Source organism: Chinchilla lanigera, unplaced genomic scaffold, assembly GCF_000276665.1.
Source record: "Chinchilla lanigera isolate Chin_1 unplaced genomic scaffold, ChiLan1.0 scaffold00048, whole genome shotgun sequence".
Lineage (NCBI taxonomy): Eukaryota > Metazoa > Chordata > Mammalia > Rodentia > Chinchillidae > Chinchilla > Chinchilla lanigera.
This window is the reverse complement of record NW_004955449.1, coordinates 1,147,677-1,169,113: the sequence shown is the minus strand read 5'-3', so window position 1 is coordinate 1,169,113 and position 21,437 is coordinate 1,147,677. Positions and strand designations below refer to the sequence as shown.

Sequence of the window (21,437 nt, the reverse complement as noted above, 5' to 3'; positions counted from 1 at the left end):
CTGCTCATCCCATCCTCCCCTTTTCTTCTTCACTTCTCAAAAGGATTGGGACTCACCACTGCTCTAGGCCAATTTTACCTGGGGTCATGCCAATCCTCAGGAAATAATTAAGATGCTACAGCTCTGATTTATATTGTAGATGTGGCGCTTCATGGGAAGGACTGCTTAATAAATGATACTGGAACAGACTTTCCATATGTGGACAAAAAAATCAAGTTGGATGCTACCTCAGTGCAATAACCACCATGAAAAAAAATTACTAAAAAGTGGATGAATGACTAAAATACGAAAGGTAAAACAATAAAGCTTTTAGGAGACAAAACAGATAATCTTGATGGTCTTACAGTAGGGAAGACTTCTTAAAACAAAACACTAACCAAATTAAGATCTGTTCATCAAGACACCATAAAAAAGGGCAAAAAAGAAAAGCTACAGAGTAGGAGCCAGTAACTACAATCCATTTACAATAAGGTCTAGAATCAAGAATACATGTTACTTATAATTTCTACAAATTAATGAAAAGAAGGCATTAATTCAGTAGAAAAACAAGGGGTGAAAATAAAGACATTAGAACAAACACTTCACCACTGGGGAAAATACCTAAGAGCCAATAAATACTCTGAAAGGAATTCAACCTTAAATATAGGTAGTTTCAGATTAGAATCATAAATGGCACTACATGGCTATTAAATTCCAAGAATCAAAAATATGACAATACCAAGTGTTGACAGTAGGATAAACTTTCATACACCAGGAAAACAGTATTAGATGGACTAGTTGACATATACCTATATTCTACTGACTCCTAGATATACAACCTAAGACTACTCTTCTGTGTGCCAGAATGTAAAAGAATGTTTAGTAAAATATTTTACAACAAGGGAAATAAATGGATTAAAGATAAATGTAACATGAATGAATTGTACAAAATAATACTGAGTGAAACATGCTCACACAAATACATACAATACCATTCTATAAAGTTCAAATTCAGGCAAACTGAATTCATATTGTTTTAGATCCTGCATACATTGGCAGTATAAAAAAAGTAAGGATATTACCACTATAAAAGTCAGAACATTGGTTAGTTGAAAAGGATAATCACATAAAAATAAGTGATGAGAAACTTGGGGGTGCTAATAATGTTCTATTTACATGTGAGCAGGTTTTACTAGTGTTTGTTGTACAAGTATATGTTAAACTGTATATATATTAATAATGTCATATTTTATACTTTAAAAATAAGATGTTAAAAAGCAAAACAAATATATTTGGCCCTGTAACCAAACTGATCTTATTGAAAAATTTCATTTCCAGAGAAATTCACAAAACCTCTTATACTTCGAATTTCCTCAATCAGAACACGGAGATAAGATATATATGCTATGTATGTGTATGTATCTATATTTTTATCTACATAGACATGTTTCATGGTTTAAAGAAGATACTTAATATATTGTAAATGTCCAATGGTGCCCAACTCAATAAATAGAAACATAAGATGTTCATTCAATGGAAGATTCAGTAACATTAATTTTTCTCCTCAAACTGAGTTACAGATAACCAAAATCCTATTTTTCATTAAAACTAAAAATAAAATTCTAAAAGTCATTGTTCTGCCATATTTATAAATACTGAGTTTGCTACAGGATGATCTATAGCATGCACTCTCAGTAAGAGAGGGGCAAAAACTGATTGTTGGTAGAAGGAGATGTAGTTTAAAAAAAACAAGGTATTTAGAACAGTTTGTGATCCTCAAAAGCTCAAGTCTACCTGACAAAATCTTATTCATTAGTATTTTTATTTCTTTCACTAGGAAGGAATTCAATTGTAGTTTAAATTCAATATTATCCTCTTAGATGTGTTAATACTGGAAAAGAGGTTGAGAAACACTGACTTATAATTTGTTCTGAAACAGCCAAATCCAATATGAGAGAAGAAAAAAGTAAATAATAACATCTTCGGAAATGGAAAAATTAGGCCATGATGTTTTCTGTGTATCAAGAAGAGCTTGACAGTGAAGGGAAAAGCAAATAGGGAGATGTTTCAGATTTTTCTGTAAATACAAATCCAAGCTAGGCTATCACATCTTGAACACAATTTTAGGAAAACATTTAGAGATGAGAAGAAAATGCTGTTACAAAAAATAACTGTAATGGCTTTAATTAATTAATTTTGTGGTGCTAGCAATGGAACCCAGGGCCTTGCATATCTGGGCAAGTGCTCTACCACTAAGCTACATCCTCAGCCCCAGATGTATTTTTTATACTCACACTTCAAATTCCCGTTCATCCTAAAATCTGTGCGATTTCCTCAAACAAATTCCTCTCCATCCTATTTGACTAGGAAATAGTAATGATGTCATGAGAAGTAAAACAACTTGGAGTTGCTCCATAGCATTAAGAAAATCAGTAGAACACAGGTGTTCCTGTTCCAAGTGCAAGTGTTTCTGACCCTTATTTACTGAGTATTCCTAAATTAAGAAGTTGATTCTGCAATTGATTTCTTCCACGTTTGTCTGTTTACTTATTTGTGGTACTGAGGGTTGCACCTATAGCAATGCACATGCTAGGCAAGCATTTTACCACTAAGCTACATCCTCAGTCCTTTTCATTTTTTTATTTAGAGGCAGGATCTCAATAAGATACTCAGGCTGGCCTTTAACTAGCCATCCTCCTGCTTTAGCTTCCAATAGCTAGGATTGCACTACAAGCATAGTTTTCCAAATTTATTAAAAATAATGAAGAAAGGGATAAATGAAACAGTTCCTAAAAAAACCTGAAAACAAATACATGTATTAAAAATTAATACATAAAAATTAGAAAGAAAAATCTTTGCTATAACAAAGATACATAAAATCAAGAACAGTTTAAGGATGGTGTTAATAAGAAAATGTACAGTTATGGCACTACGTTTTTAATGTGAAAGACAATTCAATAATATTTAAAACAAAACCTTCAAAACTAATTTTAAAACATTTGTTACAATATTACTAAGGGTTATTCATTAGTAATGTGGTAGAAAATCTAACTGAACAGTAAGGACAGTGATGTATGTTTTCATTCCATGAAGGTAAAAATTATTCTCCTCCCTTAAGAGTACACTCATTCACTCAACTCCTACTGAGGACCACTGCTTTGGGGAAATCATTAATTCAAATTCATCAAACTCCTATATTGTCATTTATCTAAATCAAGTAAGTTTTCTACCATGAGACCATACTTTATTAAGCACTAAAACTCAAAGATCTACACCATAACCATATAAACACTGACTATTACTAACTACAGTTTGCTAGGAACACCTTAAATAGCCTATCACCATGACCTTCAGTTGCCCAAAAAATAAATTTCTTGGATAACCCTTGCATATAAATAATTCTTGCATTCTAAAGTTCTGTAACCATATCAGGTATCTTATGTGCTTTATTTTTAAAGTTTTTAAATAAAAATTAACTCAAGTATCTACAAAAGCTGTACATTTTTACTTACATATTCAGGTTTTAGTTTTTTATCTCCTCCTCTCACAGCCACTTTTTCTAGCTTATCTATAATGGGCCCAATCATTTCTTCATCTTTAAGCTGAAGTTCTTCATGAATTATTTCTATATCTCGAATGGGATCTACACTTCCTTCAACATGGGTGATATCATCATCTTCAAAAGCACCTAAAATAAAAAGAAATTTAAAAACCAAATAATACAGGTCATTATGATTAGAGTGAGCAAATATTTCCAGAAGGTGAACAAATAGCTACCATGAATAAATTATTCCAAATTCTATGCAAGTAGGATACAGTGGTTTTCTTTTTCCTCATTTAGTAACACTTAGGACATTAGCAACAAAATAGCAGTTTAAGAGCCTCAATATTTCAAAAACTGACTGACATTAATAAAATTATGGTGTTTACAGCAAGGAAAAAGAAATGTTCCAGAACTACTAGCATTTCCAAGTTCAGTACATTAAAAGATACTGAATTCCAGGCATGAGAGTCTGAAGTTCTAAACTGCACTATTAGGGTTTCCAAGGGAAACCAGATTTGGGGAGGCGGGGGTTGAAGTCATCTGGCAGACCTCTTCCCTGCTTCAATCTACTTTATCACTGTGGCTCTGACGGTGATTAGATAATGAACCACTCAGACACACAATTTACACAGCAGCTAATTTCATCGGCCTGATTTGAGGGTATGGTTTTTCGGGGGCTATCAAAGAAGCAGATGAAGGTGCATTTGTCATATATGAGTGACAACCATTCACACTATCTGAACAAAATGGTGCTGGCCCTTATTAGAAACACATGCTATTATCACATATTTAAAGTGCAGTTGAAGCCATAATTTCAAATTGCCAACTGGAAACATAAGGGTAAAACAACCAGATATTACTGAAGCATGTGTACTGACTTTATGCCCTTTTGAAGACATAATGTGGCAACATAATTCAACTGGGATTTACTCAAATTACCAAAGAACAGTATTACTAAAAATGAACAAATACTAAGAAATATTATAAGCAGAAAGCAATGATATAGCCAGAAAATAAACACACTTATGAACAAATTAATTTCATTTAAATTAATAATTAAAATTTCCCTATATTTTCAACAAAAGTATCAATTATTTTAGTGAGATGTTCACAGAAATCATGAGATTTTGCTAGGATAGTGAATAAAGCTAATTTTTGATACCAAAGACTAAAACATTCTTGTTACATGTTACAAAGAATTTTAAAATATACTTTCCCACAATTAAAAATACCCTGCATCTTAACATAGGTTATTCAGCAGTAATAAAAAATTTAAGTATATGATCACAATTAAGATATAAATAATATTGAAGTATCTCTGGCATACAACTGATGTCAAATTTAGATGAACAAATTAACAAGAAATAAAGACATATACTATATTTCACTAATAAACACAATAAACAGATAAACCTGCCCTCCTGGGAAGCACAATATTGTTTACTTCTTGTTAGGATTTGAGACATCTTGTACAAATGACATGGTAATATAGGAAAATAAAAATAAAAGCTTTCTAGAAGTCAGAGCAACACAAATGATGTTATAGAGAAAAATTAAGCTTTCTATGACATTTAGTATGAAAAATATCCTGTATAGCTACAGGTGCCAATGATGTGATATCAACATTTGTAAACACATTTAGCAAGTTTTAAATGGTAATTTCTCATTTATAACACTAAATTTAACCAAGTGGATAAGACAAATTTAGTAATGTAAATTCTTTTGGAAGCATTGGAATTGTGTTTATTTACACTTCTTCATCGGTTTTGTCTCAAAAACTTTTTTGTAATGAACATGGATTGTTTTTACCACTGTTTTATATTATTTATACAAGCCCTTGCTCCCCTCTCCATCACCTCCTCTTCTTCAGATGTGGAGATTAAATCCAGAGGCTGCTGAGCTACATTCCCATCACTTTCTGTGTTGATTTTCTTTATTATTTTTTTGTTTTTTGTTTTTTTTCCAGTACCAGGAATTGAACTCACAATGTCGCGCTTACCAGGCAGGAGCTGTGGCACTGAGCTAAATCCCCGGCCCCCCGCCAGCCCTCTGTATTGATTTTGAAACGAGGTCTCACTTAAATTGCCCAACCTGGCCTCGGGACTTTCGGGACTTTCGAGCCTTCTGCTTCAGCCTCTAGAGTAGCTGGGATTACAAGTGTGCACTGATATACCCAGCACAAACCATTTTTGATTCAACACAAGTTTATTTTCAGAAAATTGTACATAAATTTTTGTTAAAATCTTGATTTTGCAGTAACTAACCACAAGGAGAAAATCATTATTACCACAAACATTATTTTGTACCTTATCATTTACATACATATGAATATTAACTAACTATAGTAAAGCTTTCTTTTTCAAATTTTTATAAAATAAAATTAACCATAAACTAAGTTTGTGGCTTCCATGACAAAGATTTTTTCATTTAAAAAATTTTTTATTTGTACATTGTGAGTATATTTATTGTGAGGAGGTGGTACACGTACACAACATCTCAATGCTTTTTCATTCCTTGGCCCTCCCAACCATCCTGCTCCTTCCCATTTGCAAAAGTTCTATTTCCGTTGTTTCCTTTCAATTCTTCCTTTGTGGATCCCCTCTCCCTTTCCTCCCTCCATCTCCTATTCCCCTTCTCTTTTGAAAAAGATCTCCCTAATTCCTATTATCTTTTATTTTGCTCTATTTATCTCACAAAGATTTCTTACCCAGCAATCCTACCATGTTTTCCTTTCACAACAAAGTATGTCTGCTTTTTGAAACTTAACTTCTCTCAAATTTCTTATGCTTTTTCCGTCTCTCCCGATACCTGGCAGATAACCTACCCTTTCTCACTTCACAGGGAAAACACGTATATCTGTAGAGAACCAAACCTTTCTTTTAATTTTATTCAGCCTTTGTTTCTTCTCAGCAGTAAAAGGGAAAACATCATCTACTACTCCTGGTCAATCTATCCTCTCCGTTCTGGAACCTATTCCCTCCCATGAAGTTTGCTCTACAGATTGTTTATTTCCTAAGACCTCAATCTACTATGTCTGTCTCACCTAATATTTGTATCACCTGTTTCTACTAATACTTGCCCATCAAAATTTGAATAGACTTATAACTCTGCATTAAATCCATTACCTCAGTCACCCCTGAACATTAATTCCTACACCAATTACTGCTTTCTTTCCTCCAGTTCAGAGCTAAACTTTTTGAAAGGGCTGTCTACCCTGCTTTTTGTAATTCTTTACCTATTAGAAGTTAACCCACCCCAGTCTGGCACATACCTCCACTATGTTACCAGAAATCTATCTTAAAAGAACCCACAGCCATTCTTTAGAAATGACTGATTGTTCAGTAGCTGCAGAGCACTGAAAGCCTCTTTCACTGCATGTTTCTAACTACATTCTCCTATCTTCTATTTTCTTTAGTCATTCATTCTCAGATCTCCCTCTCTTCCTTCTAGCCAGGCTGAGACTCAAACTGTAGGACCTCACTAGTGCTCTGGAAGCACTCTACCACTAAGCTACACTCTCAGTCCCTAAGACAATCCTTTTCTTGCTGTAACTCTCCTATAAATGTTGATGTTTCCCTTAGAGTACTTATCCTTCTTTTACCTCCCAATAATAAAATCTCCAACCCAAAACAGTCCTAAGTGGTTCTGGTATATTTTGAGGCAACAACAAATAAAATGAATCCAAAATATCTTTTTAGTTATATAAATCATTTCTAATCAAAATTTATTTACTAAATGAATAAATGCAAAATATCAATGTTTATACTAATGTTGTGGCTTTGACAGTTTACCTAACCATCTTTGTAGAGGTCATTAACTTTGTAAATAACATTTATGTGCCCATATGCCACTGGATATTCTGTAGAATATTACTTGGTATGATGTGGCAGAAATGATGAGTTGGCTATTCTCAATGATAACAAGTTACTGAAGACTGATCAATTTATTCATTCACACAAAGCCTACCTTATTCAATAAACATTTGAGTATGAAGGATAAACCTCTATTTTGTTTAGATGTTAAATCTAACTGTGAAGAACTTGAGAAATAAAAATCTACTTTGGAAATTCAGGACTTCAGAGAACTGCTTTGCTATACTACATCTTACATTTGGGTTGTATTCAGTTTTCACAAGCAAAGAATCCTTAGCCAGCTACTAGAAGTCAATTTTAAAACACCTGATGTATTGAAGAGTACACACTTCATAGCAACACATTTATTTTTTATTTTCTTTTAATTTTTTTTAGGTCATGTAATATATGATCATATTCATAAGGAATTTATTTAAACCTGTACATAATATATCATAATAATTCTATTTTTCCCATTCCCCTCTCCTCCCTTGGTTTTTTGAAATAGGCCCTTATTACGCAGCCCAGGCTGGCCTTGAATTCACAGCAATTCTTCTGCATCAGCTTCCCGAGTGCTGGGATTATAGGTATGCACTAGCAGGCCCAGCCACAGCAATCTTTGTAAACCATCTGTCATGGAAATCTTAATATCCCACATAACATGTCTAGAGTTTTCTTTACAGTATGAGGGTATGTCCATTTCTATGGAATGTAAGATGGACTTACTTATGCTTTTTCTACCCTCTACCACTTAAGTAATGTAGAGATAAAGAATTCTTTGCTATACACACTGCTACCCTTTTAACATGTTTATAAATCACAGTATATATGCCTTGCTACATTTAAGTTCCTCAATTGGGGTAAAAAAAAAAAAAGCTCCTTTGTTTATCTACCTGTGTGTTAAATCTGTAAGGATCAAAAACAAAAATCAACAAAATTTTGGTCTTTTTTTTTTTTTTGAGATAGGGTCTTGCTGTGCAGTCTAGGCCTTAAACTCACAATCTTCCCGATAGGCCTCTCCAGTGTTGGGATTACAAGCATGCACTATAACACCCAGTTGGATTTGGACTTGGTAACTGTACTGTCTAGTTGGAAAAACAAACTAGTGTATTAAAAAAGAACACTAAAAAGAACCTTAAATATAAGTATAATTAATAACAGGTAACCAGCAAGACATTTAAAAATAAAAACATATAAGTAAAGAAGCTGAAGTACATGTCAAGTAACAGGGAAAAGCATCAGATAAAAGAAATAAAAGGATGAAATGAACAAAGCTTACTGGAAAGTTGACCATAGTAAGAAACTGTACGGAAAAGAAGATAAACATTTATGATATCCTATATGGGTAGAGGGGATAGGGAGTTCAGGAATCAAGGTTAAGTCTAGATTTCATTTGCTAGTTAGTAGAGAGCCATCAATGATTCTTATGATAATGAATAATAAATGGAAAGTAGTATTTTAAAACACTAACCAGAAGTAAGGAACCAGCTAAAAGGAAATTGCTACACTTCAAATATGATGAGAAGTGTGCTAGGATATTGAAAGGAGCTACTGAAGGATGAATAGTGAGACAACTGAAGAAAACCGTATCAACTAGATGAAAACAGTGATGCAGTGGGGAGGGAGAAAGGGGGAGAAGAAGAAGAGGGAGAAGAGGAAGGTAAGAGATCATATCAAGCCGGAAGATTTTTACTTGCATTATGTTAAGCCCCATGAAAACAAAATTAAAAGCCCAAACAGGTGTAAAACTAAAAGGTATTATATAACCAAGGTATAGATTATAGATAAATAAAATTTATGATAACATTATCATAATGTTATATAATGAAACAAATATATGATAACACTAAATCTGCACCAAAACATCATGTGCATTATTTCACATTACTTTCCAGTTTGTTTTATATGGCAAGTAGTGAATGTTTTGAACATTTACAGTCTAATCCACAAATAATGAGCAAAAGGTTTGAAACCATATTTCTAAACCAGCAGAAGATAAATTATTAAATTCAATGTTCAAAATCAAAACAAGAATATTCATCTAAAAAAAACCTTTCATCTTTTCAAATTTCTAATTCATTCTTCTAAGTCCCATCTTATGTCAAAATTCTGATTCTCAACTTCTCTATAGTTCTCTACTTCATTCTTTTATTATTATTATCATTATTACTATTACTATTTTAAGTGAGTTGGATCTTGTTACGCTGTCCAGGCTGATTCTGACTTCCTGAGTTCAAATGACCCTCCCCCTCAGACTCCTGAGTACACCTACTGTGCCCAGCAGCTTATTATTGTTTGAAGTGGAGGGAGTTGGCAGGAGCATTATTTATTTTGTACCGCTGGGAATTGAACCCAAGATCTCATGCATGTTCTCAAACACGCACTGGCAATTGACTTAACAGCTACAGTTTCAACTATAAATACTGGAAACTACAAGATACTATTTTCCATGCATGACAGGACAAATATTCATTCTTGCATGGAGAAGGAAAAGTGGCTTTTAAGGGAGCAGGGGTAAGCTATTTATTGCACCCTCCAAATGGTCTGATTTCAAAGTGTACTTTAAGCCTCCGTTTATAGGTGCACTTTAAAACTTTAGTCTTAATGTGGCTAACGTTCCTTCCTAGTTTGACCATAAAAACAATCTAAGCAAAAACAAAATTTAATTCATTATTAGACCTCAAGCTTGTAATAGCTATCTCTGCACTACATGTAATGTGTAGTTTTAAATACTTTTCTTAAGTTATAAGTGGGAGAAGGGCATTTTAATGTTTATCTACAAAAAATTAATTTGCCTTTTTTAATGATAACAGAGAACAATGCAAATTTTGGAATACATAAAAGAATAAATCATTCTGCTAACAAAATTCTATTAAAAAGGATGTAGGTTTAAGTTTCTAGCCTTGAAAGTTTAAAGTAAATGAAGACAGCTATATCAATCACATTTCAATTACTTTAAGTGGACATATTTCTTAATCTGTGGAAAAACAAACATCTGTAAATATATAAAAATGGATATAATTAGTCTAGTCATAAAAACTGTTGATTACTTGATACAAAAGCATAAAGTCAACAGTATTAACTGGACTTAATGGGCTGTCCTTATTTACAATAATCAATCAAGGAAAAGTAGTTTTTGAAGTCTTCAACCTTCATTTTTTCCAGAGTAATCCTATTATTTGAGATAAAGCCACGGCCCTAAAATAATCCAGTCTATGCTGCAGGCTGATTGTATTACACTAAAACAGAAAGTAGAACTACGCATAGCCAATAGAATTTGCTTTTGTTTTGTTTCTCCCTCTACTCTCATCCCAGGATAAGGATCTAAAACTAAATCTCAGCCAAAAAGGAAGAAAACTACCATCTCTTTGACATATTCAAACACTGATCTGACTTTTCAAAAATCTTAGTCAAATACACATGGCTGGCTGAGGGGCCAATCCAAAATTAAAGAAATCATAAACTATTCAAGTAAAACTTTTGCACAAAGTAGCTGACTTATATGGAAGCAATCAGGAAATGCTGCAAGTAAAAATAATTCCCAATCTTGAGACAGATATTTACTACAGGTGGGAATGATAAAGTGGTCAGTCAGGTTTCAAAAAATTTTAAAGCTCCTGTTCATTATTTTCTCCTACTATTAATTCATTTAAATTTAAAAAAAAATTTTAAACACTGAATCAAAAATAAAACACTGGGTAAGAAGGATGAGATACAGACAGACAAAAAAGAAGCAGGCATAAAGACAAGAAAAATGTTAAAAGTGCAATTCATATTAGTGTAGAAGAAAGCAAAATGTATAGAGTACCAGAAAATTCTGCTTAACAGTTACTGGTATTATATTATAATTAGATATCTGTAGCATTAAGGAATCCTTAAAGTCACTTAAAAGTTATGAATTATAACCCTGAGCCAACACTTGTGGCTAACTATATTCAATTGTTTAAGGATTTTATATTTTTAGTTGCTGAATTACCATCAGCTCTTTCCAAAGAAGTAGGCCAAAAAAAAGCAGCTTAGTGAGAACTAGCACTCATCTCTCAACAAGATTTTTATTCCTTATTTTGCATTACATAATACATACTTTAAAGGTATAGAAGGCAAATTTAATCAATAGTATTTAGAATTAGTTTTGGGGTTCTGTCCTACTTCCAACATTGAGCGAGTTGCTTCTGTTCTACTTACCTTTCTCAATAACCATATCACTACTTTCCTAACTTCTAAAACATCTTGTAGTCTCCTGACAGTAGAAAAATCCCCATATAAACTGGCCTTGCTCTGCCTTCCAGCCTTACAACCACCACTGTTCACAAATCCTCAGCTCAAATCAAGCTCTTGTACCCACTTATTAAGTCCTGAAAGTTCTTTGTGTGTAACTGTTACTGTTTTTTTGGTCCCCTCCCATTCTTGGACCTCAAACGCATACGTTCTTTCTTCCTATTATAAATTACATTCATCCTTAAAATGAGTATCTTAATTTCCCCTCATCAAAAGGATAATTCTGGAGGAATCTGGATCTAAAATATCTCCACAATCTTTGGTTTGTATGAAAGTTGTAGAGACTCCTTTGGAATAAAGTAGAATAAAAATGATGGTTAAATATATTACTCTAAATGTGACTTCTGTGTTAAATGTTATCCTAATTATGCATTTTGAGAAAATCCACTTTTATACCTTTCCATATAGTAATACTGTAAGGAGGAAAAAAATAGAAAAACTAGAATTCTGTCTTTACTACTAGCAGTGAATAGAAGGATCATGTGAACTCCCTGCCATTCAAGAAAGAGACTAAACATCAAATCAGAGCTTTAACTTTTCTAATGTTGGTAGCCATAATACCCCACTTTTAATCAAAACTGAATGCTTCCATTTTTCATCTTCCACTTCTGCCTTTCAAAAGGTCATGTACACTAACTTTCAGTTTTAAATTGTCACTGTAATGATATTTCACAGTGATGCCTTTTTCTGACCATACCTTCTCTGTGAACTGCTATGGTGATCTTTCTATTCTACTCATATGACTTATAGCATGTACATCACATGTTACAACATGATTCTACTCCTACTTACCTGAGCTCAGGGATTGTATCTTACACGTCTCTCCAGTACTTGCATCTGAGCTAATATTCAATTTAGTATAAGGAAAGGTAATGAATAAAGGACTCTATGAATGAATGTTTGAAGTATTTATTAGCACTCAGAAGATTTTTATAAAAAAAAAAGCTGTAGGAGACAAACTATATTCTACATGTAGCAAAACATGTAGCACATAACAGCAAAGGATACCCAATAAGATACTCAATGATCATTTCAAAGTAACCAGTGTTAAGCCTAACAACCACATAAATTAACTAAGAAGGGAAGTACTTGTAAAATATACATAGACTGCAATAACAGGTATCAAAAGTTTGTGTTTGGGCTGGAGATTTAGCTCAGTGGCATGCAGTGGCCTGCCTGGCAAGCATGAGGTCATGAGTTTGATTCCCGGTACCAGGAAAAAAAAAAAAAGTTTATGTTTGACCTCTTTATTTCTTTTTTTTTTTTTAACCTCTTTATTTCTGAACTCCTTAATTATTAGTGATGGATATTCTTTTAGATGATAAAATACCTATGTATGTAGATTTCCAAAGAAGTGGTCTTGTGATCTGGCTCTTGCTTACCTGTTTGCTCATGTTTTCTTTAAATGATTCTATTATGTATAAGATCTAATGGCTTGGAGAGAGACTAATGTTAGAAATGGAGCAGTAGACTCTCCGGTTCTAGCTGTAAAAATGACATGCAAGTGGCCAAGTTGTTGTAAAAACAATTAAGACTGTTATGTACATGTAAGCAACGATGAATGTGATCATTATATACTGCAAACATGTACTAATAAAAATTAAATTAAATTAAAAAGTGGCCAAATATAAAAAGTACACAGTAGAATTTACAAAGACTTTTTTGTATTGTGGGGAAGAAGAATGGTATAAAATTGAGAAGAAATGAAATGTGGACAGTTAATTGGAAGTGTGTAAAAGTCAGTTGATATAAATATTAAGAGATGCATTTACCAAGTGTTTGCTGAAAGTTAAGCACTAAGATTTTAAAGGCACTGGGTATAAACTCTAGAAATATTTTTTTATAACTGCTAATTAATGGTGCCAGGATCTAGAAGGCAAATTTCAGAAATCAGAGAAAGCTGAAGCAGTCACTAAAGAGCAACAGCCATGACCTTATGCCACCCATGGCGGGAGGTCTCATAAAGGCCACAAAGTAACCAAGAACACAAGCAAACCCAGGCACAACCACCACCATGGACACCTCACCATGCATACTGAGTCTCTGATGTAAGAAGTCTGGATTTGCTCTGCACAAGCAGTATGCTAGGAGTGCTCCAAATCTCCAAGGTCAAACAGGCCTCAACTATACTAAGAAAAAGGAGAGACACACATCCATGCCAACAGAAAGAAAGAGGAGCTGAGCAATGTCCTAGCTGCCATGAGGAAAGCGGCTGCCAAAAAATTCTAAACCCCCTCTCTCCTCTGTGACAAAATGGAACCTTCACAGAAAAAAAGGCTGAATAGGATTAGTTTCTGCTCTCAAAGGTATTTATGATCTAATACAGGAGACAGATCAACATACAATAAATATAAAAAAGTACATCCAGGATGAAGGGGAGTAGGGTAAGAGACAGTACTAAGTTGATGGAAAAAGCCTAAGGTTTCAAACTGGAAACCAGTGTTATGCAGATGCCTTTAAAGTTTAGATTCAGATTCATGTAGTGATTTTGATGCAAGTATTTATTTAGTCCCAAATTTAAGTATATTGATCCTGTGATGAGAAAAAATACTGTCTCGCTACATTTTGAAACTGATGTTTAAATGCTTGAAAAATGTAAACATGTGACAGGTATTAATCAGTCAGTAAATGGCTGGCTATTAATTTTAAATAACTATTTTATATCTTTTATTCACAAAATCAAGATTCTCTTACCTGGCTCTTTAAGATATAGAAAGGGGAACAGAAAAAATGTAAAAGAAAGGAACCCCTAAGAACATCTCGTATTAGGCTAGGAAGATGATGGTTCAAGTACATCCACATTACACAATGGGGATCACATCCTTGGGCCTAAATGAAAAGCACTGTGAAAGTAGATGTTCGAAAATCAGATAACATACTTTACAAAATAATTACACCCTTAAATACAATAACCTATAGTTTTAAAATGAAAGCAGAAACATGGAAGCAAGGATAAGGCCTAGAGAGATTAAGGACGGACAAGCAAGCACATCCTTTTGAAGAAGAGTAAGACAGGTCACTGCCATCTACATGAGTCTTCCAACACAGATCACCCTAACTGGCCCAACAAAATGGGTACCAACTACCTGACAATTTCTAGAACACCTATGGCAATCCTAAAGTCATTATCAGCCCACAAGAGCTAGCCGTCATCAACAATCACCACCAGGTGGTGCCAAATCAAAGCCAGCTCCAGGATAGATTTGGATGGGCCTGGACCTTGTGGTATCCACCCCTCCTTTCCACCCTCCATTCCCCAGCTGTGCAGGCTCATCCATTATTTCATTCTAGTAGAAAATAAGCAACCCCGTATTTCATGCAACTGAAACTTCTGGACCCCCACAGCACATTATAGCAGAGAAGGGGTAGTTACGGTATTGCATTCTTTTCAGGAAGGGGCAGTGCAACTGAGCTTATTACAAGTGAATACGTTTTAAAATATTTTCTCTTTATGCCACTGCATTGATATAAACTTAAGTAATCTCTTAAAAAAATAATCAGAAAATCTTCAATAAGGATACAGTGTACAAAAAGTTATGCTATAATTAAGACTCCAAAGAGCTACATATGAATACAATTTATGCTTTAAGGCTTTCCCTCAAGGCTAGCCTAACAACCACTATCTTCACTCCATTATCTTCACCAGAAGCGAAAGAACATACTATCTCTGATCCCTCTGAAAAAAGTTAAGTGATCCCATTAACTCCTTTTGTCCACAGAGCATAAAACAAAGGGACTACAGTAGTAAAGACAGACCTCCCTACCCATCACATGTACAACTTTTTAAAAAGGAAGTTTCTCTAAATTCTATTAAGAGTCACCTCAAATTTTCTAGTAAAGATTTCATGAAGAATTTATTGCCCTCTGTTTCTATCCTATCACCCCCACCACAAGATTTTTAGCACTGCTTATATGTTATACCTGTCAAGATCTGATGACTGTATGTTATGTATTCATCTGAACAGAACCACTACACTTAGTTACAGGCTATCATCAACCAATTCATTCTCTTGCTAAAATCAAGTCATCCAATTACTCCTTGACTAATCAAGGCTGTTTTGCCTTTTTCTTTTTTCAAAAGGTACTCAACAGCATAAACAGTTCACTTACAAGAAATGGAAAGGGGCTAATCAGCAGAATTATTGTTTTGCTGCTACAATTTGCAGTATTTAAATTTAGTTGCTGATTGGACTGAAAGTTTTATGATATAGCATATGAAACTAGTTTAATAAAACTGATGCTGTGTTGCTGTATTGTCTTGCCATGGCTATATGGGTTTACTTCGTAGGACAGATAATAGACTACTTTCTTTAAAATAAGGATATTTAAAGACAAATTTTAGTGTACTTTTCTACATATACAGGTTTTATAAAAAAAGGTACCCAAACTATTAAGTCATAAACATTATTTTTATTTTTTGGTGCCGGGAATAGAGCTCACGACCTCGCACTTGCCAGGCAGGCACTGTGCCACTGAGCTATATCCCTGGCCCCAACATTATTTTTAAAGTTAGTAACTACGTGCACACTTACGCACATTTGTTATTCACATATAAAAACCATAATCACTTGGATTTTTTCACTGACATTTATTCTGACTTCTAAGAAACAAAATAATCAGCTATATTTTAAATATATGCTTCCCCTTATACAATAAACAGTGAACATTACCCATTTTGTGGTGGAAAGGGGAGGTAGGGTATCACTAAGTAGTCTAGGCTGGCCTTGAACTTGTAATCCTTCTGCTTAGCCTCCCAAGTGCTAGGATTACTGAGATGTATCACCATGGATGGCCTTGAGCATTATACTTTAAAAATGGGCAGTGTTTCCATAACAAGAATTTCACATGCCTATAAACTATAAAATGAAGTTATTATCCATCAGTATTGCTACTCATATCTACATAAAATTTCTGAGAGTCTAAGAGAATGACTAAAGCACTAAACTAAAACCTTGAATTATTTTTATATTATGTTTAAACTTACTATAAATTATTTAATGAAATATTTATACATGAAACCTTGACAGAAATCTTCAGAAAATTTTGAAGATATGAAACGCAACCTTTATGATTCGCTTTATTAAATATAGAGATGCATTAACCAAAATGATCAATTTTGCTTTGTAGAAGTAAAATTACTTTTTATAAAATTAGAAAATGCTGTTATATTAAAATAACTATTTTAGCTTTTAAATATATTAACCGTAAGTAAATCTTTGCATATTAAACAATGTTATACACCATAAACCAGAATATATATCACAGAGAGGAAAACATCAGTAACAGATTCAAATAGAGTTAAAATAATTTCTGAGTCTTTTACAATATCTGTATATACAAATGATATTGCATATAAGTAATTACTCATAGATTTATATATTACATACTAAGACCTACCTAGAAATAAATTCTAGAATTATAAAACTATATTTCCACTTTTCAGAAAAGTCTTAATTTCATAAATACATTACACTAAGGCATATAAATGCCAGTACATGTCAAATAAATGCTATTATTTTAATAATTTTTAAAAAAATTTAAATCTGGTTATCTATGCTGAAATTCAATAAAGAAAACAGATTTAAAACAAACTAACAACAGAGCACTAATATTCGTTAATGATGAACATTTCTCAGAGTAGGCACACCTGCCAACATATTAAAAATAAGTAAAATCAACTACAAAAGTGATAAATCAAATGCCATAGTAGACTTGACTTCTCGAGACAGCATTTTCAGCAGTCTTTTGTGGCTTTGTTTGGAGCCATAGTCCTTTAAGTTTTGTCTTCATAAAGCCCTAACTAGTTGTAATCATTTGCAGCCTAATTGTGGACATTTATCTGCTTTTCTTATGCATAGAACATAGCTATTAAAGCTGAATGGTGATGGTGTGAAGTATAGGTTAAATTGGGTGAAATTAAAGCAAATTACTCCGGGATGTGGAAATCTGAAAATAGAAACCACCAATGATTTGCAACCCTCTTGATGATCAGCTTCACAGAACCCTAAACGACAAGAAAACTTACATATTTTAAAGTTAACTAGGTTTTTAAAAATAATATGTATAAATGTATTTTTAACTATATGCAATGCTTAGTAGTGGTGGAAAGATTAACTCAGCTGCAATGTTAAAATGATCTCAGGTTTCTATTTCAAATAGTGTGATTCACTTTCAAAATAAGATTTCCTTTTCTTCATACGAATTTTTACCTATAAAAGTACATCTGATATTAAACACAATAAACATAATTATCATCCTATTCAGCTAGCTAAACTTTAACTTGAATAAAAGTATTAATACTGGAGATAATATAAAACTAAGTTATAGTAATAAAAACAAATTAACAATGTAAATATAAATGTATTATATCTCTACACCTATTTATACATATACCATAAATCTTCATGTGACTAGCATAAAGAAATAATACAGAGGCTTAGTAATACACATAGAACATTATAATGTAATAATTTTATTTTTACTTATCTAAAATCTTACTGCTTGATTCCCAGATTGGGATAGACAATAAAAACATACCCGTTTCTGCCATGCATATTTTCTTAGACAACCAAGTAAAGTAGTATAAATATTTTACATGGTCATGATTTAGACCAGCTTAGTTTAAAGCAGAAAAAAAATTCTTAGCAAAGAAATAAATATCTTTCCTTCATTTATATTTTTATTTTTTTGTACCAGGAATCGAACTCAGGACCTACCTTGTGCTTGTGAGGCAGGCACTTGTGCCACTGAGCTATATCCCCAGCCCTCCTTCATTTACAGACAGGTATGTAAAAAGTATACTTAGTTACCTGGGAAGAGATAATGGGATACCCCCTACCTTCAAGGAGTTTACAGTCTAGTTAGAGAAATAAGTTGAGCATATGTAACCAAATTGTGACAGTACGAAATAATACCTACATAAAAAGGGCTCCTGGGGCTAAAGTTTAGCTCAGTGCCACAGTCCCTGCCTGGCAAGTGCAAGGTCATGAGTTCGATTCCTGGTACCAAAACAAAAACCCTGGGCTCCCACAGTAATGAGTGGGGCAAAGCGTGTAAATAAAAAGAGCTCCTGACCTCAGAGACAGGAAAAAAGGGGCAAATGCAAGAAGGAAGAAAGGGGTTGACAGAAGACATAGCTGCTAAAGGAGAAAACTTTGCTAGAGGTAAGCTAATCAAAGGTAGGACACAGAAAGTACATACGTATTTTAAAGTTAACTAAATTTTTAAAATATAGAGTATGAATGACTTTTTAACTATATGCAATGCTTAGTGGTGGCAAGATTGTTTAACTCAGCTGCAATATTAAAACAGTATCATGTTTGTATTTCATAAACTAGAAAGCACAGTAATATTTGACCAAGAAGACTGTCAAATCCCAGGCAGAAAACTGAACTGCCAAAAAGGTTTAATATTTTACAAGAGAAGTAACAAAACCAAATGCACTAATTCTCAAGCAGTGATACACCTAATTTCTCAATGGGTGTATCACAGTTAAAGATGATATGCCAGAGATGTAGTCCTCTGGAATATTAGCAATAGCTCTAGATGCTAGATATTATTTTTTCCTTGCCTATGAAGGTATTGTTTTCTTTTTAATAAATGTATGTTTAATATTCACTATTGTTATGTTTTACAGCTAGCACAGTATAAAATGCACTATAATATTAGTTACTGGTAGATTTCCATTTGTGAATATTTTAAAACCATAGTAATAATACATACTTTGAAGAATATTAAGTTAGGAATTTAATAAAATGAAAGCAATTATTTTCTACTTTATGAAAAGCTGGTTCTTCTTTACCCCAAAGGTATGGAATTCAAATTCTTAGTACTATGGGTATAAGAAAGATCAAGAACTACTGCTCTTAAAGGAACAAACTGGAAGAAGAAACGACTACAACTGTGATTTTCAAAATACTTCAGGGTACAGAAAATTCCAAGTCCTCTTCTTGATTCTGGCTTATGAGAGTGTTACTTGGGATTCCACATTTTAAACAAAACATGTATTTAACAAAACATGTACATGAAGCAGGTTCACAATTATCAGAAGAGTGCCAGTTACAATTCATTACTACCATAAGTTAAGTTGTGGTAGAAAAAGAATGAAGCAAAAACAGAAAACATGCACTTCCAGAAAAGACCAACAGAATTTGATAATGGTTTACATAAATAAAATAAATCAGTATATCTCTAATCAACTCTATGTGATGTCTTAAATCGGCATTATGAGATATAACAAGAAAGACGGCATTTCCAGTCAAGAATTAAACTAGTTCTAAAATTTTTTTAAACTTTAGATATTGCCCCCTTTCCAAATTAACAGAATTGCAAATCACAATGTTCAAGTTTGACACTGATATGTGCAGATTTGCTGTTAATTCCTCAGTATTTGTCTAAATCCTCACCTAGCTACCTCTACCTCCCCTGCCCCCGCCACTGGTTCTTAGGAATGAAGGTGGTTTCACCTTAGGTTACTCATCTGCTCACAGTTACTAGTCAAGAATTTGCTATGTAACCTGAACTGGTCCAAGTGAGTAAATCTTAAAAAAAAAAAAAACACTAGGACAGTCACTCACAGATATGAACTAAAAATGATGTGGCCAAAGAGATGCTCAAAGACATCTCTGGATCTTGAAGGTAACTAGCATTAAGATGAACCTTGTTAAGGCAGAGAATACAAAAAGAAAGAAATTTCTTTTATTTATTAGAAAATAAAATAATATTATTAGGAACAATTCTGAGTCAATGGATCAAGAACTGCCTGAAATCATGTATCTTGTCTTTTTAGTAATCCAAGCTAATAGACTATCTTTACTTTTTAAAGCCATTTTGAATGGGAATTTTATTGTAACTGGATAGATACCAATTCATACATTAAGCTTCCTACACCATAATAATGAATATTTACTAGGCCATATTTTAAAATAGGATATAGAATCGTAAGAATGGAATGTATAAAGGTAAATTCAGGACACAAAGAGTAAATCTGTGTGAGGAAAATACAACCAACTGGTATACAGGGTGACAGAAAGGGTATTCTTTCCATCATCTAGCAAATGATTTATCATTATAGCTTAAATGTCATTGTCTACTATTCATGAGAAGATAATATCTGACAAGTTTTTTATCTACTTGATAAAACATTTATTTTTGGTTTATAGGAAATTTGAATTCATAAACTAAAAGCAAGCTAATTCATTTAAAAGTGGAACCTACACTTACCTCCTGCAATGCAGAAAGATGTAACAAAGGCTCTGAGAAGCAGATATAAGAGGACTAGGAAGCTCTCCCAGGAACATAAACGTGGGAATGGCAATACTGGTTTCACACATTTGGGAAACAAGATCTGAACATAAACTAGAGAACTCTCAACAAACAACAATACAAGTCTGGCAACCAATTCAAACTCTAGAATATACAGTATCACAGATCCAGCTTGGAAGGGATTCTGAAAACTGTTTTTGTTGCTGCTATTGCAAAGTACTAAAGTGCTTCCTTTGCTAAATACTGCCATCTATACACTTTTAAATATCTACAAAATTCTGTTGTAATAATACAGATTACTACACAACTTCTGCTGATGAATATCATCAATATTACCTATAAATTAGGGGTATAAAGATACAAAAAATGTATTTCTTATACTGTTGATTCATACAGCTACTACTATAATTTATGGCCCCAAATTACCATGCTAAGATTTTAACCTAAATCTTAATGGAAAAATATTTTAAAGTTCTTCTTGTCTCTTCTTTAATTCTTTAGTTAAGAATTTAATTTAAAAT

General features: G+C 33.2%; 1 protein-coding gene across 1 annotated transcript in view; it reads right to left on the bottom strand.

Annotated features, from left to right (window-relative positions):
- The window catches only part of Ola1 (Obg-like ATPase 1), a gene marked incomplete at its 5' end in the record, with an annotated part of 154,139 nt that overhangs the window by 71,410 nt on the left and 61,292 nt on the right, over positions 1–21,437 (bottom strand). Inside the window, 1 exon segment of the mRNA XM_013518794.1 lies at positions 3,492–3,667. Within this exon segment, the coding sequence (XP_013374248.1) occupies positions 3,492–3,667 (176 nt within the window).